The sequence below is a fragment of the Balaenoptera borealis genome (assembly GCF_965194805.1).
Source record: "Balaenoptera borealis genome assembly, chromosome: 6".
Taxonomy (NCBI): Eukaryota; Metazoa; Chordata; class Mammalia; order Artiodactyla; family Balaenopteridae; genus Balaenoptera; species Balaenoptera borealis.
The window spans coordinates 26319888-26347372 of NC_138863.1; the positions used below are offsets into that span (position 1 = coordinate 26319888).

Consider the following 27485-nt stretch of genomic DNA (forward strand, 5'->3'; position numbering starts at 1 on the left):
ACAGCACTTGGTTTGCTTTATCACTTGTGACAATCTGCCATCATTTCATTTAGTTGATTACTGTCTTTCACAGCTCCCAATCTTCAGCAGAACTCCAAGAGAACAGGAACCAAATCCATATTGTTCACCCAGTAAGCCTAATGCTATTATAACAGGGCCTAACGTATTATAGGTGGTCAATATGTGTGATAAATAAATCCCTGTGGTTGCCTGGTCAGTGGATAAGCATGTTAGGTTGTGATAAGGAAGTGAAGGGGAAATACTGTCTGCTCTCATTTTCCAGGCCCAAACTTTCCAAATAGAAAACAAATATTTTATCTTAGCCAAAAAGAAACTAAAAACCTACACAATCATTTAAGAAAAAGACTGATGTGTGTTGAATCTTGACCATGTAGTAAAAAAAAAAAATACAAAGGGATTAGAAGGTAGAATGTGATGAACCACCTTTAGTAGTGAATTTGTCCTTTCTCTGCCATTCCCCTGCGCTTTGGTAAGACTCTAAAAAATGTATACAGTAAATGGTACAGTTAAGCATGAGAAACACTTGGAGATCTGAGCACAGGGCAAATCAGCTGTCACTGAGAACATGATTCCCCAGCTGTTACCCTTCTTTCTCCTCACAAGTAAGACTTGTCACATGGGCCTATAAAAAGGAAGGGTCAAGAGAGAAATTTCACTTTGATTCTGATTATTATATTAAATTACTTAGGATCATAGTGGCACAAAGGCTCTAAATTCTTCTTTCTCTGCATATAGTTTCTGTGTGTAACTAGTAACACCTAACAAAGTAACATATAGTGATATATTGTGTCCAATAGGACTAACCATTTCAAAAAAGGCCTCACTGCTATAAATTGTGTACACCTTTAGACTTTCCTTCTATAATATGCTTGGCCAAAACATAAAGATTGTTGACTAAGTAGGAATGAGATCTTACACTTCCTTTCTTTGTAGTTTCAGGGTGAATTAGTTTTACTTTTTTTAGTTCTTGGGTTTTTTAAGTAAATTATTTATTTCAGGATAGTTGTAGATTTATAGAAAAGTTGAGGGGAGATCCCATGTACTCCACACCCAGTTTCCTCTATTCTTATCATCTGACTTTAATATGGTACATTTGTCATAATTAATGAACCAATATTGATACACTAATATTAGCTAAAGTCCATGCTTTATTCAAATTTCCTTAGTTTCTACCTAATGTCCCTTTTTTATTCTAGGATTCCATCTCGGATACCACATTTACTTGTCATGTTTCCTTAGGCTCCTCTAGGCTGTGAAAGTTTCTTAGACTTTCCTTGTTTTTGATAATCTTGACTATTTTTTAAAGTGCTCCTCAGGAATTTTGTAAAATGTCCCTCAATTTCAGTTTGGTGTTTTTCACATGATTAGACTATGTTGTGGGTTTTGAGGAGGAGCCTGTCAAACACCACCTCAGCCTCAAGGTCAAGGTTAATATCAAGAGTAATGTCATGTTGATAGCATGTACCCTCGATAAGATATGAATGGCATTGTACCTTTGTGATTTCCACTTTTCAAGGAAGAATACACCAACATATTTTTCCTCTGTGACTTTATAAATCCATGATACATATTTCATAACACAAAGGATTTAGACATATAGTGAGATCAAGCCATTTCCCCCTTAATATGAAATAAAGTGTTCCAATTTTAAATCGTTTTGCTCAGAAGACATAAAGCTCTTTTACTTGTAAGCCTGTCACAGATATTAAGGGATGTCTGCACATGGAGCAAAGTATTAATATAGGCTGTGAGTTAAAGTTAGAGCATAGCCATCACTCAGTAATTCCTTTGATAATCCAAAGGAAAACAAGCTGGTGGACAAATTTCTGCTATTTACAAAAACAGAGTTTCTATTATAAAACACTGAATTATTTTTTTAATTCTAATTATTTAAATTTGAGACAAGGAATATGCTTAGGTGAAATATGTTCTGATTCTCATGACTGTCTTACATGTCAGAAATGAGTATCAGCAGCTAATTTAGGTAATGACTGAGCCCTTGATGTGGGGGTAGCATGGGGGAGGGAGCTAATAAAAAAGCTTCTCCTGAACCTATGTGGATAACATAATCCAGTAGATCAGGCCACCATGTGAGATCAGACTAACTGCGGGTCAGTGGTGACTTAACGAATTATTGTTCATATGAGTCTTAACCCCTCTTAGCTATAATGTATGGAGAGGAACAGTGACCTTCCCCAAGTTGGGGAATGCTTTTGTATCAGACCAAAAGAAAATAGTTAATATAACTATATCTTTCAACACAATTATATTCAACAATTAGAATATATAATGTGTGTGTTTACACATATATACTTATATATGTATACTTTATATGTATAAGTAAACATATATATAATGTTTATATATTCTTATATATGTAATGTGTAAATATGCTCTTTTAAAATCCCAAACTTGCTACTGGGTTTTTTTGGTTTTGTTTTTGTTTGTTGGTTTTTTACTGATTAACAACTACTCAGTAATCATATATCTCACAAGTTAACAGAACAGAAGTGAGGGTGGCACATTGGCTAATCACATGTTTCTTAATATGAGAGTCTAGTCTTGCAAACTGAGAAAGCCAAGGACAGAAAAGGAAAAACTTTCAAGTTACTCACCAAAATTTCCACCTAATGATAAAGTCCTTTTCTCTCTTTATCTCTCTGGCCACTTAGGTAAATTTAAAATTTTATCTTATATATCCCTAGTATGGATAAAAAATTTAGGTGATAAATAATTAGACTTATTTAATATAGACTTCCATTTAGGAAGTCAAATGGATAAATATCTACTGTGATTGAAAGTTACTTAACTCTTAGAAAAAGTGTTTGGCAAGAGGGTAAATCTTCCTGTTATTTCCATCCCATTTGATATTTTTCATTATAGAAAAAAGTTAAGTGATAGGAAGGAGTTTTTAATTATTTTTCTTAGCATACAATTCACCACAATTTAAGAGAGAGAGAGAGTCAGAGTTTGTGCTCCCTAGAAGGGAAGCCACTTTAAGACTTAATGGGCTTTCCTTATACGTCTGCTTTTTATTTTTAAACACCACCACCTCTTTGCTGACAAACATTTTCTTGCATATTATGGCAAGGGAGGAGGAGCATGAGCAAATAAGCTGGGTGAAAGCTGGTGATACTCCCTGCCAAAACTCCAAGTTGAAATCAAATCCTTCAGGAAAGTTTCTTAGGCACAGGGGGAAAAAAAGATTTACAACTTCAGCAGAACTGTAATTCTACCAAGAGAAAGGATCAGTCAATCTACTTTACTTTCACCAAAGGATCTGAATCTGGCTGGCTTTGTCATACTTCTCCTTTATACATGGAGGTAGAGGGAGGGGGAAAAAATGGCACACGAGGAGTTAAAAAAATTGATGAAGCCATGACCCTTTAGATTCCATTTATAGTCTGAGCCGTAATGCCATCCCCCTGGAATAGCAAACTGTCCAATCCAGCCTCAAGTGTCAAGATGCTGTTAGGCACTAAGTGAAATATATATGCATGCCCTTATACCATTGAATGCTCTGGGTCCACCTTCAAGACACTGGTCTGTGGATCAGGCGAACCACCACTCCTCTTCCAAGAATCAGTTTGACAGGTTCTTTAGGAGGCTCTCCTCTTTTTTTAACCCATCCTTTTAAACACAATGGCACCAAAGAAGGACGTGAAGAAACCTGCTGCTGCTGCTGCCCCAGCCCCTGCCCCTGCGCCTGCCCCGGCACATGAACCTGCACCTGCACCTGCACCTGCACCTGCCCCACCCAAAGAAAAAAAGATTGACCTCTCTGCCGTTAAGGTAATGAAAAGGGTGAACTGTTTGGTCACTGAAACATCTTTCAACAGTAGGGAACACTAGGAACTTTCAGAGGGGCATATTTTTCATTGAGAGGAATGGAATTACTAAGCAAACTGGTGGATTTGGGTAGAAGAGAATCTTGATTTAAAAAGTAAATAAACTGTAGCATATAATTTCACTAAAATTATTATGAGTATGGCATTATATTTGGAACCTGTATTTGCTCTACTTTTTGTTTTCTGTTTCCTTTTTTCCCTAAATTGTCAAAGTGCAAAATGTATACATTTTATAAACATTTAAACCAGTGGTTTCTTTTTTTTTTTTAATAAAATCTCTATGGAAACTGGGTCTCTTCCTTAAAGCTACATCAAAAGGAATGTTTTAGTCCCTACTTGTTTCCAAAAGTTTAAAAACAGCTGATGACCCAGTTGTCCTAGATGTATTTATTTGACAGCTGCTTTATTTCATCTGAAAAAGAGATTTTTGCAATTCAATTCCCCCTCCAGCTTTGCTTAATAAAATTTGATACCACACTAAATGACATCCCAGTGCAGACAACTACGCACTCAAGTGTTTCAGTGACTATAACTGTCATCTTGTTTATTTATATATACATTATTTAATTCAGAATGTGAGTTGCTTCTAAATGAAACTAACCACCCCCCCCCCAAATATTGTAAAACTTGCTAGTTATATGGCTTTGAGCTTATGTCTTTGAGCTCTTGCATACTGATCTTGAACTAAAGAGAATGTGATTGATTTTCATGTCAACACTTTGCTGTGATCAAAGTTCTCCACTGCCAAAAGATTATCTGCTTCTGGAAGAATGACGCTATGGATGTGCCTGTATCCTCTCGGCAATGTGCCCCATCAAATGTGCACCGTCTCCTCATTCATTGGGCTCTGATTGGTCCGAATGACAGTTTGAAAATCTTCACCTAGGGAACCCTGCCTTATAAGGAAAACTAGTGGGTGAAAGTGCCTAGGAGGTGATCATTTCACTTAAGCCAATATTTCTGTGCTTAATAAATCTGAATTTTGCTAACTTAATACTTGCTGACATTTAATATGCTGTTTACTTGCAACAGCCAAGCTAACCTATAAATAAATAATTCATTGACTATTTTAGTATAACTGTAGATTCTTAAAAATATTCCTGACACAAATATTGAATCAGATCACCCTTAGATGTATATGATGATATTAAGTAAATATATTCCAAATTTTTATAGCATTCCAATTAAACATGAAATTTTATGTTTCAGAGTAGAAGTAGATCATCACAGACATTGTCTCTTGAGTTAGTAGGTAACTGAAGTCATATTTGGAAAATAGTTGGTCGTAGAATCTAATATTGGCCAGGAACTATTCTTAATTTATATCCACTTAGGAGAAAAAAATGAATGTCATATCTTCCAGTAAATGTTTTTCTGTCTTGAGGACTGCATGCATACAGTTCATTATGAGGAAATCAAAATTTTCATCTCCAGCAATACTAGTTAATATATCTTATAGATGCATACTGACTACATTATACAATAAGCATGATTATAGCCACTGCAATAATTCCAATTGCCTCTATTCTTTGACTCCCCATTTTACATTAACACTAGAGATATGAATCAGTGTCAAAGCTATTCCTCTTTATATTTACTGTGATTTATAAGACAATATCATCCCTTTGTATCTGGGACTACAAGCATTTGGAAAGGAGAAAAAGAAGTATCCCAGTAATGAAAAGAGGCATTAATTTTCTTCCCCAAGGAACAGAGTAAGAATAAGTAAATAAATAAAAATTTAGTTTGGCAGGTAAGAAGTCTCCAAGAAAAGACAAAAAATCACTTTTTAAATCCAAAAAATAAACTGATTGTTTCTTCATAGCAGAGAAGTGATGCTTTTCTGTATCTTGAAAACTGGTTTATCCTTTCATCTATATCTTGAATTAATGCTAGTGTGAACTAGTACAGCTAAGCAAAAGAAGGAAATATTCCTAGAGAGTCTCTGTAAAGATGGGATATGCTCCATCTTCACTATTTCATTGTAGAATGAAAGATGTGATGGATGTTGATAAGGGACACAAACCAAAAAAGGAGAAGTTAAATGAATCTAGAAGAAACAGATTATCTTTCATTCAGAGAGCCCATTCCTAATGGAAAGAGAACAAAGAAAAGAATTGAAGTATATTTTTGCAAAAGAATTTAAATGGCTTTAATGATATGCATTCAACAATATGAAATCAGTGCATATTTACAGATATTATAACATAGCCAAAGAATGTGATGCAACTTGAGAACTCTATAAAATCTAATTTCATCCCAATAGGTAAGAAGACTAATTAAAATGTGCATTAAAACATTTCATATTATGATGCTTTTAATCATGTAATGATATTTCTAGATATATTACCTTATATAAGTTATAAACTTTTTTCAAGCAGAGAAAATGAACTTTAAAGAAATTAATCGAGCTGTTATATGTGTTCATTAACTTTCTGAAAATTCGATAAAGAACAAAACTTAATTGGATTTTACACTTTCTTAAATCATATGAGATTAGAAATCTAGCTGTTCTTTACACCTTGAGTAGGGCTGAAGTTTAAGTGGAACTATTTTAGTGTAGTATTATAGTCATTACAATCATAGTATTTAATCCCTCAATACTATCCCAGTTAATACCTATGTTCCATATTATAATATACTATGTTACTAGCCATATATTTGACTCTGCATAAACTCTGAATAATATGAATGAGTTTTATCAGTTTCTTAAATGTGTCTTCCAACCTGATTTCCTGCTTTATTGTTTATTTCTTTAGAACATTTCTTTGGTTGTTCTTACATAAAACCTTTTATATTTTCTGAGGGAATGCTTACCTGATGTCCTAGCCCCATGGATTTTCTATGAATATCCTTTTCAAAAACACAAATACTGCTGATATCTGAACATTAAAGCTACTGTCCTGGGTGGTTCTAAGCACTCTTTGCTTTCAGAGAGCTGATACGTCCAGCAATAATGCCCAGACTAAAGAATACTGCCTGACAGAATCGCCAAGTGTGGGAAGTAAAACCCACCATAAGTTTAGTTTCAAGTACAAACACAAGAATTAACACTGTTGCCCAAAACTGCAACCAAATGAAATAACAAAAGTAAATAAGTATGAGATGACCATGTGCCTAGATTTTAAAAGATCTTCAATGTTTAAGCAAATTTTTTGCACGATGCATGCCTTAGCTGATATGTCAGGATTGCTCTGAGGTGATGGGACTTTGAATCATGTATGTCATTGTGCTGCTTAAATTGTAATTCTCGTTGTATTCACCACTTAGTCAGCTCATCCCTGACCAGATACTGCGGGCGACATTACAAAAAGTGGTAAAGGTACAAAATGCATTGACAGAAACTCATCAAATAACAAATCTCACAGCAACAATTGACCATATGCTTGGGAAGATTTAAACTTTCAGTTAATAAGGTGGAAATATAGTATTCCCAATAAATACATCACCTTACTGATGAGTATTCAGTGGAGGCAAATATTATGTATTCATTGCAACACCTGACTTGTTCTTGTCCAGGTATAGGACTTTTTGTGTTAATCTATAAATTATTTTTTCTCATCTCTAACAAAGCTAATACAAACCCAGTCCTACTTAGAAGGATTGTTGGAAAAACCAAATGAGGTCATGGCTCATGAAAGGCTTTGAAAATTATGAAGTTTTTTGTAATATAATAATCAATATCTATTATGAATTTACTCTGTGCCTTATTATCTTACTTAATCCACAAAACATTACACTAAGGTTGTTTTTAGCCTCATTTTGCAAGAAAAGAAACTGAGCCTAAATGAGGTTCAATGTCAGGCCCATGATCAAATAACAAGTATGTGACAGAGCTAGGATATAACCTAGCAGGCCAAATCCAGAGTCAACTGTGTTAACCATATCCTAAACTACCTCCTGTTTATAAAGGGGAAGTTGCTGTTTCCAAGAATGTGAAAAGGAACCATTTTTGCTCTTAAGGATATGAGGTTAAGAGTGGTCAATATAAGGGTGATTCTCATATTGCCCTTCACAGCCCTTCGGTAGCCAGAAGAGGGGGTGAGAGGCACACATCAGAGCTAGTTCATCAAGACTTTTGACCTTGGCAGTTCATTACTGTTTACCTCAGCTTTCCCGTATCTTAGCACCTGTTGCTGACAGGTTGGGTGTTCTCATTTACAGATGGAAGGTGAGATATTGGGAAACTAGAAAGACCCCCAGTCACTTTGCTCCAGCTTCCTGTAAAAAGTTGTAAATGGAACATGGATGTTAAAAATGCTATTATGAGAGTAGATTGGTAGTTGCTAGGGTCGGGTGGGGATGGGAGAAAAGAGTGAAGGTGAACGGAGGGTACAAACTTGCAGTTATAAGATTAATAAGTTCTGGGATCTAAAATACAACATAGTGACTATAGTTAACAGTACCATATTGTATACTTGAAAGTTACTAAGAGAATAAATTTTTAAAGTTTTCACCACAAAAAAAAAAAAAGATAACTGTGTAGTATGATGGTTATGTTAACCAACTAACCTTATTGTGGTAATCATTTCACATATCAAAATTATCATGTGTTAAATCATCATGTTGTACACCTTAAACTTATACAATATTATATGTAAATTATATCTCAATAAAGCTGGAAAAACACTATACCAAAGTATTTTTTAATGTTGTTAAATATAGTGAAACTTATTGTATTTTAAAATAATTTTGCTTTTGTTTAATTAAACATACACATATTTCAAAGATGACCTCCAAATTTTTCCATCAGGTTAATATTCTAAAAATGGGATGGGTTTCTATTTTGTTTACAAATACCTAGCATGATTTAAACTGGAAATCTCAACAAATATTCTTTGGAGTCATATATAGAAATATAATGCCACGTGTATAATGATTAAATCTTAACTAATCTGAGGAAAAGAAATAGGAATAGAAGATACATAGTCAATTTCTAATTAGAAGGAATAGGTGAAGACATAAGTTGTTTCTAAGTTTTCTTTATATAATTTTAAGAGTTTGTCTTCTTTTACTCTGGCCTTTTAATACAGACTAATTTTTAATACAACTAAAATGTCAACCAATTGCGATATTCATCCATTTGTGGCATGATTATAACCTCAGAAGCAAACCAAAATTTATGTGAGATTATCACTAGGTATCAATAACAAGTTTCCACTTTGAAACATCTACTCTGTAAAAGAAGAGAACAGGTGGAGTGGAGTGGGAAGATATTAAAGGGCATTCTGTAACTCTAAAATTATATTTTAAGTAACATGTAACTGGATAATGTCTTTGCAAAGTAAATGGCAGTTTGGAAAGGAATAGGTATGTTCACCAATTAATAGTGAATAGCACTTTTAATTTTAAAGATAACGAAATTTTTGCAAGACAAGGAGACCACAAAGTGACAGTGCCAAATTTAGCCTCTCGACATTTTAGTGCTGCAAATGAACCCCCTGGCAAGTTGTCTTTAGAAGCCTTTCCATAATTACCCGGCATTAAGCACCATCTGACTCATGGAAATTGTGGAAAGGATTATATTTAGTCTGCTGATACCACACTTTCTTCTGCTTCTCTTCATACTGGAATACTTTTTTTATGAAAATAAGATCTTCCGTAGTTTGTTTCTGCATCAACTTCTACAGTTTGTTTCTCCCCGCAAATCAGAACCTGGAGGGCAAAAATTGCAATATACTAGTAGTGATGGCTTCGGTTATACTGGCTAAAATGTAAATTATATGGATGATAAATCTTTGTTATTCTGATCATAAATTAATAATAGTGAGTTGAAGCCAGAGCAGAAAATTTTTCCTAAAGATAAAACCACATCTTATTCAACTTTATCTTCTTCCTTCCACTGTGGCAAGTGAGGTTCTTTGTACCTACTAAGTACCCAATGATATACCATCTCCTGATATAAGTGAGATATAAAATACTCATCTGAACACAGTGTTATGAAATTTTATTTTGCTTAACTCCTCTTTATCTAAACTACTTCAAAATAATATTATTTACCAAATTTTTAGGCAACTTGCCCTTTTCCATTAAAAAAAAAAGTGAGTTGCTGTAGATACTACTGACAAAAGGATGGAAAACTCACAACATTATAGAACCATAAGCAACCACAGAAATCATGCAGTTTAATATTTCATATTTGAGGAAGCTATAACCCAGGTAAAAGAAGTTATTTAATCAAAAGACACATAATTTGTTACAGGAGAGCCAGAACAAAATTCTGAATACCTCAATCCCCATCTAAGTCTCTTTCCACCATATCAAAGACCTGAAATCTCCAAAATAGTAATATCAATATTCATATATCCCTGTTGTCACAAACAGAACTTCTACCCCAGATACGGAGGAAAAAGCAGATACTTATAATTTCTTAAAACACATACACAAAGCATTTTTCAAAGCATTTTTCACAAATGCTTTTATTTTAAAAATAAAAAGAGGAAGGAAAGAACGTAAACACAACTTGGATTTTTTAATTAAATTGCATACAAACAAATGCACAAAGTAGAGCAGGTGCAACTCTCACGGGAAAGCTGATGAGAAATCCAAAGTAGTATAGACTTAGGTCACATTTTTACATTTTTATTAAAATTCACTTAAACCTCTTTGTTAATTCCTGTAGGTCTAAATTGTATTATTTTAATAATTCAGCCTTTGCTCTAATGTGACTGAATTCAGTTGACTAGTCTAGGCATCCTAAGCACAGAATTACTCATTTCCTCTTCTATTCAGATCAGTTTATCCAATACAACCATCTATTTATTCTCTCTTATATTAGACAACCTGGGCTGCTACTGTATTCTCACTGATCTTAATTTCTCCTTTTTATACCATATTAGAGTCACCAGCCTAAGTATATCCTTTGTTGAAATAAAAAAATGCAATAAAAAATATCTATTTCCTTTAAATTAAGTGAATTGTTCTGAAGCACAAAACTCTCAGAGTTCCAAAATAGTACTTCTGCCAACCTTTTACAATGATTCCTCATAACTCTAAGATTGGAGTGAAAATTATTAAGTTTTTGTTAGGGTTTGCATACATCCAGGTCTTTGTTCTCCCTGCCAGGCATTAAATCAAAGAACATGCAGCAATGTTTTCTTGATTGAAAACTCCCTGGTTAGATTAAGGTCTTTACTTAGCCTCACCAGTCATTAGCCCTATCGTAATATCTAGCAGTGATGATGAAGTTCTTTAAAGACTGTAGTCTGTGTTCCTTCCTAGGGCATTAGCCCTCAGTATTCAACATCACATATCTTCCAGATCGTCTTTAATTATAGCTCTTCTTGCTATACTAAAGCTTAAGATACATCAGTTCCAGAGACTGTTTGATTAAATGCATTTTAATATTTTTCTATAAATCAATTCCTTCTATATACCAGAAATTTTATCTTGTCTTTAATCAGTTAACCAAACCTCATGATTACTATTAGAAAAATACTTCACAAAGTGAAAAATAATCTGAAAACATTGCAATAAAAATCTTTTATAGTACCAGTACCTTGTTGACTACTATTACCTAAATCCAATACTAAATAGTACATAAATCATAAAAATGTGGAAGGTAGTTATTTTACCAACAGTCTAAGTATTTAGGCTAAAATGGAAACACCCTTTAAAAAAACAAATTGGGGGTTGGCAAATTAGAAGTCCTGATCATAACATTTATATAAAATCTAAGGAAAGATTCTGGAAATATAAAGGCATATACATCAATAACTTAAAATGAGCATGCGTACTATATGCATGGCAGTTCTAGGTGCTAGAGATACAGCACCAAAGGAGAATGTGTGCCCCTACTCTAGAATGTAAGCTCTTTGCAGGAACTGACAAGGTCCGTTCTCTCAAGGAAGATAATATCCTATGGACCTAGAGTCTGTCATACAGAGTGAAGTAAGTCAGAAAGAGAAAAACAAATACCATATGCTAACACATATATATGGAATCTAAAAAAAAAAAAAAAAAAAAAGAAAAAATTGGTTCTGAAGAACCTAGGGGCAGGACTGGAATAAAGATGCAGAAGTAGAGAATGGACTTGAGGACACAGGGAGGGGGAAAGGTAAGCTGGGACAAAGTGAGAGAGTGGCATGGACATATATACACTACCAAATGTAAAATAGATAGCTAGTGGGAAGCAGCCTCATGGCACAGGGAGATCAGCTTGGTGCTTTGTGACCACCTAGAGGGGTGGGATAGGGAGGGTGGGAGGGAGACGCAAGAGCAGGGAGATATGGGGATATATGTATATGTATAGCTGATTCACTTTGTTATACAGCAGAAGCTAACACACCATTGTAAAGCAATTATACTCCAATAAAGATGTTAAATAAATAAATAAATAAACAAAATTTTAAAAAATAAATAAAAAATAAATCTTCAGAAAAAAATAAAATAAAAATAAAAAATTTTTAAAAAGATAATATCCTAGAGGAGGAGACTTGTTTGAAGGAGGAACTTACTATACATCTGTTCTAAAGATTTTAATTTAATTAAAATTCTGTTGAGCATATAATACAGGCAAGGTATTTTATAGAGTTATGGGGGATACAATCTAAGTATAAGGCAGGAGTAGCATTCCAGAAGGGAGAGGCTCACAGTTGGGTTCACATCATGGACCAAGGGAAATGGTCTCCAGCAACAGCTTGTGCTTCCCAAAAGTTTACAGTCAGGAAGGTTAAAACATATTTCAGTGGCAGAAAGGAGCTAGGCAAATAGAAAAGGTTCTTTCAAGGGCTTTGAAGGATAGTTAATTTCTAAGAAGCAGAAATGACCGGAGAACATTCCAGATAGAAAAGACTTAAATCTAATTTTCAAAACAAACCAAATGATGACGTAGCAAACTGAGTCCAAAATCAGCTGACATTTTGTATTCATATCACGCCTTTCTTCAAAGGGTTGATTACTTCATCATTATAACACCCAGGAAGAGATACAAGAGAATGTTTTGGCCATTCGTAAAAGTGTTCCAGAGAATAAATAGCATCTCCCACTTATTCTATGGGCACAATATCTAGGTCTTCTAACTTTTAAACTATAGTTTATTCTCTAGACTAAACTGTAGCCTTCTCTACCATTGTCAACAGCTTGCTTAAATGTTTACTTTGATCCTCAGTAAGCACAAAACAATCTACACTGTCATTCTCTATGTGATAAAGATACAGATAAAAACTAGAGTGAAATAGTTTAACTGCCTCCATTCTATTTTAATAAATAATAAACCTTTATATAATAGGCAAGTGGTTATGAATAGCTTATTTATAATGTAAATACAGCTATTAAAATGACTTTCCAGTTTACTTGACAGATTTGACACAAATTGATTGTATTTTATATGTATTCAAGGACACATTTTTCTATCTGAAAAAAAATGAAAATGAGCATTATGTAGGTTATATGATGGGATGGGCATTATGTAAGACAACTTTGATGAGTTTGTTTTGTATTATCTATAGTTATTAATTTTACCAAAGATATATGCTAGTGCTCAATATTGATCATAGGGCAATTCAAATTTAATGACACAATACCTAAATACAAGAGTAAAACACAAAGAAACATGGTCTGCTCTAATGGCTTTAATCTTTGCATCAGAAATCATGAGACTCCAAATTACACAACTATCAAAGGTGACAAATTTCTACCTTTGTCCCTCCCTTTCATTTTCCCCTAATGATTCAAAGGATTTAAATTTTTTCTATTAACTTCCATTTTCCAACAACGTCTCAAAATGTCAATCTATTCATGAAGATATGTTTACCTGGCTACTAATATTTTTTAAGTTATATTTTCAATTCTAATTTTGGGACTCAGACTCCATGAGATCTTTTTCACTACTTATAAACTTTGGACAAAAAATGATATGCATTTAAATGTCGATTTCTTTCCAAATAGCTTGGGGAAAAGCTGCAAAGTATACATCTGTCTAGCGGAGGGAGATTATGCTTTTTGTGACCATTCCCTTAAAAACAGTTGCTGAACCAGTACTTAAATTAGAATTTATCTCTAACATTCTTTATGCCTTTGAGCTGCTTTAAATATGTAGAAAACTGATAAACATGTCTGAACTTTAGTTCTGACTAGACTGGTCTCTTCTCAGTACCATTCTAGGAAGGGAGTTGTCCCCTATTTTCAGGTAAGCTGTCATGAAAACTTACTACCAGCCAATCCCATGGATACCTTTAAAATTCTAAAGTACAACTTTGCATTTCACAGCACCTGCTTTGTATTCTTTTGGTCCTCAGTCTGGTGACTGAGTCATAAAATGTTTGGCATGGCAGAAAGGGAATCAGCACATTCTGGTAAGAACATAAGCAACATTTTTAAATTTTAAAAGAACATGTACAGAATGAGAGAAAAAGAACACAAAATGGTCCATCAGCTTCCCTTCCTAGAAGAACTTCATAAATTCAAAAAATATGACTAGTCAGCCACCACGAAGATAACAGGTAGGGAAGCAAATACCCAGCCCTAATGTAAGAAAACTGAGGGAGAGTGCTGAAAATGGAGATTAAAACCATTCCTGGCTTAGATAAACTCTACACTCCTGAGAATACAATGTGCAAAGAGTGGTCTTTAATTGGAGATTTCACAAACTGACCAGATTTTCACTTGGGTAGACCCAAGAAACACACAAAATGTATGTACCCCTTTCAAGTCCTCTGAACTTTACCACAAGGGACAGAGCTGCAGAGAGTGTTCCTTCTATAGCAGTTGCCATTTGAAACCCCAAACCAGTCCCATCCAGAAAGTTCCATTAAAACTGCTGACTTGAAGTTTGCAAAGTCCATAATTCACCAAGAGAAGGGATCAGCTGTAGTCTTTAGAGAAATTCTAAGCTCCTCCGCCACTGAACAAATAAGAAGCTTCTTAAAGGAAGACGCTCAAGAAAACATCTCAGGGATAAAGACCATAAAAGTACTGATAGGCATTGGTCTCACCATGGCTGTCCACTCTTAGGTTCTGATTTCCTAAAAATAGACCTCAGGGTACAGATCCCTCTTTCCCTTTGCCCTAAGAAAGCTAAAAAACTCTCCAAGGGGACTGGCTACTTCTCTCTGAAACCTGATGCTAGCTGTGAGGTCACAGCTTCTCCAGAAATAAAAGGCAGCCTCGGCAAGGGAGGCCCTCACTCAGGGACTGGAGCAGCCCTCAACTCACTCTTCAGCTTCGCCGCTGTTTGCAGCCCAGAAGCTCCATCATGGTGGATCTTGTGAGAAAGCTACTTGTAATTTATAGACAGATATAGACAGCAAATAGGAATAAAATTGAGGAGAGAACATATTCAGTATGTGTGTAGAATCTACTTTTGTTTTTTATTAAGGTGGGTTGAGGATAGGAGAGATTAATTCAAGGTATTATGCCAACTGGAAAAATATGTCTTACTCCCAAAAACAGTACTTTATGCTTCACCAACTTTCTATATCACATAAGGTTTATTATATCTAAATTTAGGGGAAAACCTGCAACTATAGCAAAATACTATACCTTAAAAAAAAATCCAATGATGCTGATAACTAAAATTAAATAAACTACTTTCCATGAATTGGGTAAAAATATACTGGTTAAATAGAAGAAAGACTTCAAGTGACCTTTTTAATGCAGTGTGTCTGTATTAGACACATGTTAAATACACCGTAGGTTATTATATTATTCCAGAAAGAATCTGATTTAGCATTTGTTAAATCATTGACTCATGGATTAAGATATAGAAAGATGTTCCCTATCTTTTGCAATAGCTTTTTATTTTTCCTAGATTCAAAAGTATCCTAAGGCAACCTTCTTATTCTATGACACCTACATAGCTTCCTAAAAATCTCAGAGCAGAGAGCACTCTCTTCTGTCAATGCATTTGAAAGAGTACTAGTTGTTTCTTTCTTTCTTCCTCTCTCGCGCCATTGCAGTCCTTCAGTGCTGATCAGATTGCTGGTAAGTGAATTGAGCTTCTCTATTCCAGAGGTAGGCAGAGCACTTCTTAGTCTCTGAAATATCACTCATCTCCAAGACATGTTACTGCATGGCTCAACCTCTTAGTATCCAAGCTATGCCTGAACTCTGAAAAGTAGGCATACTTTTTCAGCTTACTTTGAAGATTACTCAGGGAATGAGCTTGGATACATTCAAAAATCAGGACATTGTTGTTTGATTAAAATATTCTTTGTGGTTAATTTCTTTCTAACAGATCGAGTTCTCTATGCAACAGCAGGATGGTAAGTTTAAATGATATAATATGTGCACACTCATAAAGATGGCATGTGAGAAAACCAACTCCCTTGAGATGAGATTAGCTCTTTCTAATTATCCCCACTGATGTTGTCACTCTAAATATAAATGCTCTCAATCACTCTAAATATAAATTCTCTCAACATGAACCCTTCACGTATAATCAGTAATCAAAAGTTTAGGCAAACAAAAGCTAAACACCACAAAATAATTTCTTGTATTCACTGATTTCTAAATAGAACCGATTTGATACAGTAGGTAATACCATACATATACTCCCCAAAAATATGTGGATTTTGGATGGCTAATTTGTTAATCAAATCCCTAAAGAGTGATTTGGCAGGTCTAAATTATTCAATTTAGAAAACAAAACTGATTCTAAAACTGCCCAATTACCAAATACACATAATTTCAGTGGGCACCATAGTGAGTTGAGAGAAATAGCAGGTGAAGTGGATATAGAAAAAATGTGCATTCAGAGAAAAAGAGGGGAAAATTATTTATTAAAAAACTGTGGAAGGAGCCTTAGCCATCTCCTGGTCCATCTTTAGAGATGCAGGACAGGCTCCCAGAGAGGTGTTGAGACTGACTCAAAGATCCAAAGAATTAATGATAGGGTCAAAATCTAATATTACTTTAAATTAATTAGAAACTTATTTCATAGAAACAGTTTCTAACTAGAAGACTTCAAATTCTGGAGATTCAAAAGACTATGAATAGTTTCCCTAAGACTTCCACTTTTTCTTCTTCAGGTCTTTGGATCCAAGAGATCCTGTGCCCTAAGACTCTTGTTTCACTGGAAAGTGTAGGGCAGAATGTTTTATGAAGTGAAAGAGTCACATATTTAAATAAACTGAGACAAAAATACATCTATAGAAGGGATGGAAGAAAATTTCAGTTATACAATATTGTATAAATTGGATATTGATCATAATGATAAGTATGTATATATGTTATGATTTATAATATATAAATAATTGTGATAATACTCATAGGTATATAATTATAATTATACTCAGTTCTCTATCTAAAGGATTCAACATTTTTCAGCCTGTTTCAGTGTCTGGAATATCTCATGTTTGGTAATCAGTTAAGAAAAAAAAGGATATTTGCTATAGCACAGACTCATATATTATCTACATCATGGTTAATGCCTTCATGTAGACAAATGAGATGATCTGATGACTCAGAACCCATGATCATTTGAAATTATACTACAAAGGACTAATTTTTCTTATTGAAAACAGTCGGTAATTCTACTCTAATTTGTTTGATTTTTAAGTATTTTAACTAATGATGCTGCTACATTATCTGCTACTGTACCCCAGTCCTCTCAAATATCTAATTTATGTGTCATTATGACTGCCAAACTATGGTAGAACCAAGCAATAGAAGACTTAAAAACCCTTTCAGAGACAGAAGACTTGGTGTTGAACATTAACCATATTACTCCATATGTAAAATAGGTTTTAGATACAGAGGTTCAGTAAACTTCGGTGTGGTGGACTGGCTTTCTCCTGTGCCAGGAAAACAAATGTAAGCATTTTAAATTAAAAGGAAATATTACATTTTAAGAAATAAAGACATACTTTCTTTGCTTCCTTCTTCAATGATTAGAGTTTTTCTCATGGCTGCTCTACTTGAATGTATCACAAGTTTGGGGTAAAGAAAAAAACACTAGAAAATTATAGCATTCTAAAGGTAAGTCCTGTGCTGTCCAGTAGAGTTGCCACTAGCCACATGTGGCTATTTGAATTTAACCTGTAATTCAGTAAAAATAAATGCATTTAAAAGTCTACTTTCTCCTTTTCACTAGTCATATTTTAGTGCTCAAGAGCCACAGGTGGTAGGTAACTACTACCCTTTTGGGCAGCCCAGATACAGAACATTTCAATCATCACAAAAAGCCCTAGAACAGTGTTGTTCTAGACTAGGGGCTGGCAATTTTTTTCTTAGAGAGCTAAACAGTAAATATGTTAGGCTTTGTTGGCAGAACAGTCTCTGTAAAAACAACTCAGTTCTGTCACTGAGGTATGAAAACAGCCATAGACAATACATAAATGAATGGGCATGTCTGTATTCCAATAAAACTTTATTTACAAAAACAGGCGGCCAGCCCGTAGGCAGTCATTTGCTAACCCATGTTTTAGACTCTTCAAGAGAATAACTAAGCCTTAAAAATCTGGTGTAGGAAGAGCAATATTTTTCTGGCCTTGGCCTTTAAATCAACAAAAGGGTTCATGTCAGAGAGATTCTATTACAGCTCATAAAACCCTATTTCTATATCAACATCTGACCAGGGTAATAGTGAGTCCTCTGAGCAATCTGCATGAAAGCCTGGAGCCACTAATAAGAATAGTTCAGTTTCACATGTCCTGTAGAAAGATAAAATATAATATTTGACTAATGACCCCACAGTGCCTGCTGCATGTCTTTTAGGTTGGGGAAATGATCTGTGATATCAATTTGCATAGAATTTGAGGTGGAAATTTCAGCAAAGAATGATAACATGATCTATAGTTGATTGTTAACATAATGTCTGGTGCAATCTTAGATTAGGGGATGAAGGGATAGTTAAATAGGGTGTTTTGCTGAGTAACCTATCTAGATAGCATCTCTTGATCTGAGACCACTAGTGGACTAAAAAGAATGTTTTCACCTCTACCAGTTCATTCACAAATGGGTTTTTGAGTGTTGTTGGTATTAACTCCAACAAGTTGCCATCAGTACTTTTAGGTTCTCCAGAAAATTTAATTTAGTTAAGTTTTAAAAGTTCAATTAAAATGTCTTTTCTTGCCCCTAAATCCATAGTAGCACTTCTTTCTGTCTTTTTGGTGTATACTTCTTAATTCTTTGTTAATGTAATCCTGAAAGGCAAAACCAATTCTATCAAAGGAGAATGACAAAATTTAGGGAAAGTAAACAATAGAGTGATTGTGATAAAAATAGACAACACTTTTAAAATATGTGCTTACATACACACATGAATACAAGTAAATCTAGGGAAATCTGAGTAAAATAGGTGGAGTCTATCATTGTGAATATTCTGGTTGTGATAGTGTACTATAATTTTGTAAAATGGTACTATCGGGGGAAACTAGACAGAGTATTTAAGAGATCTCTTTGTATTTTTTCTTAAAATTGCATGTGAATCTATACTTATCTCCATAAAATTTTAATTTAAAACGTATACTTACATTCTAAAACTAATAACAGCAACATGTTATCATACGTTATTATATGAAAAAAGAGTAAAGTTTAAAGTGATCACCATCGCAATAGATTCAAACAAATAAGTCTCCTTCAGAATCAGATACACTAGGAGCCTATTAGAGTCATACACTGAAGTGGTTAAATGACACTATAGAACTTAGAAATTGGCCTCACCTTTCTACTTTTTTTCCTGAAAAATGAAGTTACTCCTGAAGAAAACTAGTTAAGAGAAGAGCCTAGGAAATTTGTACCTCAAGAGCAGGTTTTTCTGTATAAGTTAAGAAGTTTGGTTTAACCTCACATGACACAACCCCGACTGAAAATTTGTTTTCTTGAAATTTTATTAACGTTGTTAATTATATGAGGGATTTTATGAGGAATTCTTAAGATTTCTCAAGGCCTCAGAATTTCTTAACCCAGTCCTGTGTCCAAGGCAGATGAAGGAGATATGAATAAATATGACTAGGAGTTTCAATTTCCATATCTGATGAATAATAACATATGACTTGAAACTGGAAATCCTGCTTTAAAATAGACCCAAAAAGTAATGTCCAAAGGGAGCTGTCAATTGAGCTTAGAAAAGGGAGAGTCCAAAGATAAAAACTTAAGTGACTGGCAAAAGCTGTAAAGTAGAGGAGAGTTTGAACTGGATCCCTGATGAAGTTTGGATTAATTTATAGGTCTGAAGTAGAAAAAAAGCATCCTAATGTTTCTTGCTTCTTTCAGAATTCAAGGAGGCATTTCTCCTGTATGACAGACAAGGCGATAACAAGATCACCTTAAGCCAGGTTGGTGATGTCCTTCGGGCTCTGGGCACAAATCCCACCAATGCAGAGGTCAAGGAGGTTCTGGGAAACCCCAGCAATGAAGGTAAACACATGTTTTTCCAAGAAGTTGGGAAGTGTGTTTGTGCGTGTGTTTATGTAAGAGAGAGAGATTTATAGAGAAATAAGTTCCACAGAATAGGGTTTAATTTACTTTTTATGGTAAGTGTGCCTCTTGGCCATCTAAAGTCTTAGTTTTTACCCTCATAAAACAAGTTAACCTTCCTCTGAGAATTTGTAAGCATGATATAATTTCATGTTAATGAAAGGAAATGATATCTAATGCTAACATCATCATCATCACCATGTTATCTAAACATACCCTGCAGGACTTCCCTGGTGGTCCAGTGGTTAAGACTGCACGTTTCCAATGCAGGGGACATGGGTTCGATCCCTGGTCAGGGAACTAAGATCCCATATGCCAGCCGCGGGGTGCGACCAAAAAAAAAAAAATCTTAAAGGAAACTCAACTTTCTAATTTAAGAACACACAGATGACACCTTAATAAAACTATTTTCTGTTTCCAAGAACTGTAAAAAGACTTAAAAACCTAAGCCAAAATCTGCATTCACTCCCCCAAGGTAAATCCTAAGGCAAAAGTCAGTGAGATACATAAGAGGCAAAATTGAAGAAGTCATCGTTGGATACAGTAATCCAGTCATTAGTCTGGAATAAGGAAATTTTTTCCAATCCCATGATTCATGGCAAGTATAATAGTCTATTGAAAAATACCACTCTGAACAAAAAAAAAAAGAAGACAAAACTGAAGTTTTTTCAAGTAGATATTTGGGCTATTTATCCTTGCCATAAGGAAAACAAGGAGGGGAAGGCAAATCATCTTTTTTTTCCAGAAAAGACCATTTTCCTTTATTACAAAAGAAAAAAAAATTGATTTCAAAAAAACCTACCTCTGAATCAGTCTGCAGGAATTTTCCTCAAACTTCATTTTCTTCAGAGGAAAATGTCCAAGTAAATCATGCAAAAAGTAGCTGGGAGCATGAGATAAAGGAAGAGCGTAATAAGCCAAATTCACTTTTAACTTATCAAACATTCATCTTTAATGGAATTATTAGGTAAATGTTCATTTATTCAGCATTCAAATTTAATCTTCTTAATATTACTCAATGTACTAGATTTCTACACTATAAGGAAAGACTGGTGAATGGGAATTCTGATTTTAGGGGTACATAACTTTAACCATTTGTATATATCTGGATAGTCTGTTTTATACTTCTGCTGTGAATACTGTTTATCTTGTCAGAAGATACTAAAAAAATTCTTATCATCTCCAGGCCTCTAAAACTGCAGAGAAATCAGGAGATCACAAAGTATTTAACACACACTCTCTCCTCACAGGCTTCTTTTTTGAATTACTTAAAATTTAAAGAAATTGAAGGCTCTACAAAAGCTCAGACAAAAGTGGAATATATATCAAAGTTCAGTTAGGTTTTGCTACATTTATATGTTAATGGATTTGTTATCAGTATATTTCTATATTGCTTCCCTAGTGTTTATAGAAAATATTAAATTGACAATACTAATAAAATCAGTAGCTAACATTGATTAAGCACTCAGTTTGTCCCAGGTATTGTAATACAGTTTGCACGTATTATCTCATTTAATGCTCACACTACCACTACGAGGTACCTCTTTTGAGAGATGAAAAAGTTGAGGCACAAAGAGGTTAAGAAACTTGCCCATGGGGCTTCCCTGGTGGCGCAGTGGTTAAGAATCCGCCTGCCAATGCAGGGGACATGGATTCGAGCCCTGGTCCGGGAAGATCCCACATGCTGTGGAGCAACTAAGCCAGTGCGCCACAACTTAAGTCTGCGCTCTAGAGCCCGTGAGCCACAAATACTGAGCCCCCGTGCCTAGAGCCCATGCTCTGCAACAAGAGAAGCCAGCGGGATGAGAAGCCCACATACCGCACGAAGAGTAGCCCCCGCTCACCGCAACTAGAGAAAGCCCATACACAGCAACCGAAGACCCAATGCAGCCAAAAATAAATAAATTAATTAAATAAATAAATAAAGAGCTCACTAAAAAAGAAGAAACTTGCCCATGATCACATAGTTGTAAATGGTGGGCTGGGGATAAAAGCTTAAGCACTAGGACTCCAGAGCTCATGCTGTTATCTACCACAAACATTTTGTCATCAGTCATTTACCAACTGAAATTTAAGCCGTATGAAGATTTTTCAGATGATCTAGAATGAACTCTCAATTTAATTTGTGACTCAGAGATGGCATTTAATGATAGATAATAACTCTCCAAATTGCAATTTCTTCCAGAGATGAATGTCAAGAAAATTGAGTTTGAACAATTTCTGCCCATGTTGCAATCTATTTCCAACAAAAAGGACCAGGGCACCTATGAAGACTTTGTTGAGGGTCTGCGTGTCTTTGACAAGGAAGGCAATGGCACCGTTATGGGTGCTGAACTTCGTCATGTTCTAGCTACGCTAGGTAAGAAATATCCATTTCAGTGGACTTAATAGGACAGAATATATAGGAAAGAGCAAGACTTAGGGCAATCATGTTATAACCAAAATAAGTAGGGGAAAGACTACAAAGGGAAAATGAAAAAGAATAGTCAAAAGTTAATGACCTTATCAATTAGCCTCAATGCCACTGAGTTTATTTTGGGGAAATGATAAATTATTGGTAATGAATAAGTAATGTGCAGCACTGTAGTTCTTACAGGATAGAGTTTGGATGATCAGGTATAGTGTGCATTTGTCATTTATACAAAAACAATTTATTGATAACCTTCCGGCTAGAGAACAGGAAGGGCTGGGTTTCTATCCTCCAAGAGGTTATAGTCTCCAGGAGTCCAAAACTGATCACTTACAGTGGAATTTTGAAAATATTCTCTGGTTTTCTTTTTGAAGAAAGAGTTTTGTTTCATCAGGTGAAAAGATGAAAGAGGAAGAAGTGGAAGCCCTGCTGGCAGGTCAAGAAGACTCCAATGGCTGCATCAACTATGAAGGTACAATCTCATATGCTCTGGTGGTTACAGCAACTCTGAACTGATTGGGTTGACGATGGACAACTTTTGAGCTTAAAACAACTTATCTTCTCTACCTCTCTTATTCAATAAGAGAACATACAAATGTTACTTATTATCAATCAGTTATATAATAACTCTAAAAAGATACATTGTAAGGACCTGACTATATACATAAGATTTACTCCAGTGGGTTTTAACATTCCTGTGCATTATTATATAGGTTAAAATGTGCTTTCACTTTTATCTTTTCTTGTTAGATCTTCACAACATCTCTGTAAGATGGGGTTTGTGTCAGAATAAATTTTAATATTAAATACTAATATTCTTTAATATTACAGTTGGAGAGATCTCAAAATCCTTTACAGCAAGCAGTTATGAAAATGAGGAATCCGAAGGCCAAAGATGTTTAGCTACTTAGTGAAGGTCACATCATTAATGGCAAAGCTGGTGCTAAAATTTAGTTCTCCTTTTCTAGTGTTCTTGCTTAAATGAAATTTATCGCATAGTGGCCAATTATCTATTTCCTGCCACCAATTTTTTTTAACATCTTTATTGGAGTATAATTGCTTTACAATGATGTGTTAGTTTCTGCTTTATAACAAAGTGAATCAGCTATACGTATACATATATCCCCATATCTCCTCCCTCTTGCGTCTCCCTCTCACCCTCCCTATCCCACCCCTCTAGGTGGTCACTAAGCACTGAGCTGATCTCCCTGTGCTATGCGGCTGCTTCCCACTAGCTATCTATTTTACATTTGGTAGTGTATATATGTCCATGCCATTCTCTCACTTTGTCCCAGCTTACCCTTCCCACTCCCCATGTCCTCAAGTCCATTCTCTATGTCAGCGTCTTTATTCCTGTCCTGCCCCTAGGTTCTCCAGAACCTTTTTTTTCTTAAGATTCCATATATATGTGTTAGCATATGGTATTTGTTTTTCTCTTTCTGACTTACTTCACTCTGTATGACAGACTCTAAGTCCATCCATCTCACTACAAATAACTCAATTTTGCTTCTTTTTATGGCTGAGTAATATTCCATTGTATATATGTGCCACATCTACTTTATCCGTTCATCTGTTGACATACACTTAGGTTGCTTCCATGTCCTGGCTATTGTGAATAGAGCTACAATGAACATTGTGGTACACGTCTTTCTGCCACCAATTTATAGCAGCTTCACCCAGAGGGTCTGAAAAGCAACACACCACACAAAATAAAGATGCAAGATAAAGTTGCATGATATAACTTGTAAATTTAAAATTTTGCAACAAAATTGAAAAACTTATCCATCCCCCCAAAAAACTAATCTAACCACATCTCAATAAAGCTATGTTGATAGCTTTGATGTAAATATGGACTTATAAAGTCTAACAACTTGGAAAAAAGTAAGACAAGAAAAGCAGAGGGGAGAAGAGGGGAGGGAAGAGAAGTGGAAAGGAGAGAAAAAAAGAGAACAGGAGAAAAGAAAAATACTAAGCCAAGCATATCTTCACTGACAATCTTGGTTAAACTTTACTTTTTTCCTATAAACTATGTTTTACATTCAGTTACTGCCATAAGTACATTAGATAAAAGAAGAATCATTCAATAAATATTGTTTGGACAAGGGTATAGTCATTTAGAAAATAAAGGCAGATCTCGATCTCCTACTAGGATAAATTTCGCATGAGTCAAACATTTGAATGTAAAAGCTAAAAGTATAAAACCCATGGAAAATTATTTATAACTTTTGGAATGGGAAGGCATTTCTAACACTGATGCAAAACACAGAAGGTATTACAAATTTCAATAAATTCAACCACATTATTTTTTTTATCTAAGTGGCAAAAGCCACCAGAAACAAAGTGAAAAGACAAATAGCAAACCAGAAAAAAATATCTGCAATCAACATCAGAAAGAGTTCATTTGCCTAATTTTAAAAAAAGTTACAAATTAATAAAAAGACCACAACCCAATAGAAAAATTAACAAGTACATGAATAGACAATTCATAGAAAAGGAAATAAAAATATATATGAATGTAATATGCTGAACTTCACTAATAATAAAAGAAATGCAGATTAACACTACACTTAGATATACTGATTGCCAAAATTAAAAGTTTAACCACACTTTAGGTTGAGGACAGTGTATGGAAACAGGTGATCTCATGCATTCTTGTTGGGAATATAAATCATTAAAATCCCTATGTGGTGATGTGGTATTAATTATTAATTCTAGCAAATCTACTTCAAGGGATGTAGTCTTTAGACATACTTGCACTCAAGTGAAATGAGTGATATATGATTATTCATATTCATTATTCATTACTGTGTTGCTCACAATAGCCAAATATTTGAACAACTTAATGTCCATCAATGTACGATGTATCGAATAGATTTTGGTACATCTTCACAGTGAAATTCCCTACAGACCTAAAAAAAGAACAAGGACACCCTTGTTTATGGTTATGGTAATATTTCTAAGATACATTATGAAGTGAGAAAAGCAAGTGCAGAAGAGTTTGTAGAACATGCCACCATTTGTGTAAAAAAGATTTTTAGAAACATATATTTGTATTTTCTTATACATGCATAATAGCTCTACCAACTTAGCTATAAAGAGAGGAAGTAGATAGCTGGGAGACAGTGGTGAAGAGCATTTTTTTTATAAACTCTTTCATACTTTCAAGAAAAAATTTTAACCATGTGAACATAACACATAATCAGAAAGCTAAACTTACAAAATCAGGGGAAAAGCCATAAATCCAGTATTAAGAATAGTGAGCTATACAGAGTTTAAATAAACTCTAGAGTTATAACTAGGAATAATTAGAACTGAGTTAACTTACTATACTGCTCTCTTATTAAATTTGACTGTTTTCTAACTCTAAACTGTCTGTATTATCCCTACAGCTTTTGTCAAGCACATCATGTCTGTCTAAATGGAGCTCTCAAGGTATCTATCTGTTCCCTCTTTAATATATAAGGGTTTCTCAATATTGTATTTTGTTAAAGTAGCAGCCTCACTTATATGCTGTAGATATAATTAGTATTGCTTCTTAATGAAGAGTTATTTATTTTAACCAGAACACATTAATATAATTAATATTATATTAATATTAACAAGTTATTTATATTAACCCATCTCCTTGATATGGGTTATGTAGAAATAGAGCATTTTTGTATAAGTGTACAAGCAAAAACTTCTGAGGTTATAGCTTTCATGTATAGATCCTATCTTTGTCTGTACTATAATTAAGCAGTGGAGATTCAACAAACCAGAGAATAGTTGATTAATTTAGTTGGAACGTAACAATAATAAAAGCATTAGCCTAAATTCTTTGAAAAATTGAAGTAGTTTTTAACAATTACTGCTCTAGAAAACCATACTATCACAGTCCAAAGTGCAGCACTTGAAACCAGGTTCTTGCAGCAAGGAAATGCCTTACCTTGGAAGTGATGGTTCATTTTGTGCTTTTTCTTCTTTTTCACTTTACACTATTTCCTTCCCCATTTCCTTTCTGAAAAGATGCAATCAACATCTAACTCTTTTTCCTTTTTCCTTTACAGATCAAGCACTGTTTATGAAGACTGGCTGGAACCTTATTCTAAGAACACCCATGACTAACTGTCCAAATCTGTTTACCATCATTCAGAAAAACAAAACAATTTGGACCATTTTAGACTGGAGGACTCCCTGAATTTTTATACACCTTACGTTTCTCTCTGAATTATATTCATATCACACAAACGAAGTGTCTGTTGCTCTAGACGAGAAGGATAAAATACTGACAATCTCAAATTCAAGCACTGCTCTTTATTTTCTACCATGGGTCAAAGAACATCCTTAAAATAATAAATCAATAAATAATTTTGGTCGGTCTGGAATGTTCAAGTCGCACTGTGTTTTTATCTTCTTGCTTAGAGAAACTTATTTTTAAAACCCCAATTCTTTTGTTAATGTACAGAATATTGATGAATTATAAAATTTTAAGAGAATAAATAATTATAGTCTACACAACAATAACTGAATAATAATGACAATCATATATTATTGAAAATGCAAAATAGAAAACTGAGGAAATTCAGATAGGATCAGAGATGGTTTAATATAAGCTATACGGCAATTTAAGATGAAAGCAGGTTTCTTCAGTTTTGTGTAAATCATTGTATACACAGCTTGACCTATTTCACTTCTGGTGACAGTCTGGCCTATTAGAAAATTCTAATAAGCCCTTGATATGTCTCACTGAATGTCTTCAAGGATAAAATTTAAAGTGACCTTTCAGCTGTTACTTAAAAAAAAACGTCTCTGGGGATGAGACTCTTACTCAAGAACTCAAGATCCTGTCTATTAAAATTCTCTCTCCT

General features: G+C 34.4%; 1 protein-coding gene across 3 annotated transcripts; it reads left to right on the forward strand.

Moving 5' to 3' along the window:
• The first annotated feature begins 3517 nt into the window (after positions 1-3517).
• Positions 3518-27002, forward strand: MYL1 (myosin light chain 1). Of its 3 annotated transcripts, none has more exons than XM_082396400.1 (7): positions 3521-3813; positions 16045-16072; positions 20025-20168; positions 22414-22587; positions 23033-23110; positions 26028-26070; positions 26685-27002. In XM_082396400.1, the coding sequence occupies exons 1-6, from the start codon at positions 3664-3666 to the stop codon at positions 26054-26056; spliced, it is 603 nt and encodes a 200-aa protein (XP_082252526.1). In that variant the 5' UTR covers positions 3521-3663; the 3' UTR covers positions 26057-26070; positions 26685-27002. The 3 variants fall into 3 exon arrangements, with proteins under 3 accessions (XP_082252525.1, XP_082252526.1, XP_082252527.1); XM_082396401.1 differs by lacking the exons at positions 3521-3813; positions 16045-16072 and adding exons at positions 14980-15075; positions 15767-15791; XM_082396399.1 differs by lacking the exons at positions 26028-26070; positions 26685-27002 and having other exon boundaries at positions 3518-3813; positions 23033-23169.
• Positions 27003-27485: the final 483 nt, after the last annotated feature.

Excerpts from the sequence above, each read along its gene's own strand:
- MYL1 (XM_082396399.1), top strand. The coding sequence starts at position 3,664 with ATGGCACCAAAGAAGGACGTGAAGAAACCTGCTGCTGCTGCTGCCCCA. Across the intron at positions 20,169-22,413 it reads GGGAAACCCCAGCAATGAAG|AGATGAATGTCAAGAAAATT; the intron begins GTAAACACATGT and ends AATTTCTTCCAG. Across the intron at positions 22,588-23,032 it reads TCATGTTCTAGCTACGCTAG|GTGAAAAGATGAAAGAGGAA; the intron begins GTAAGAAATATC and ends TTGTTTCATCAG.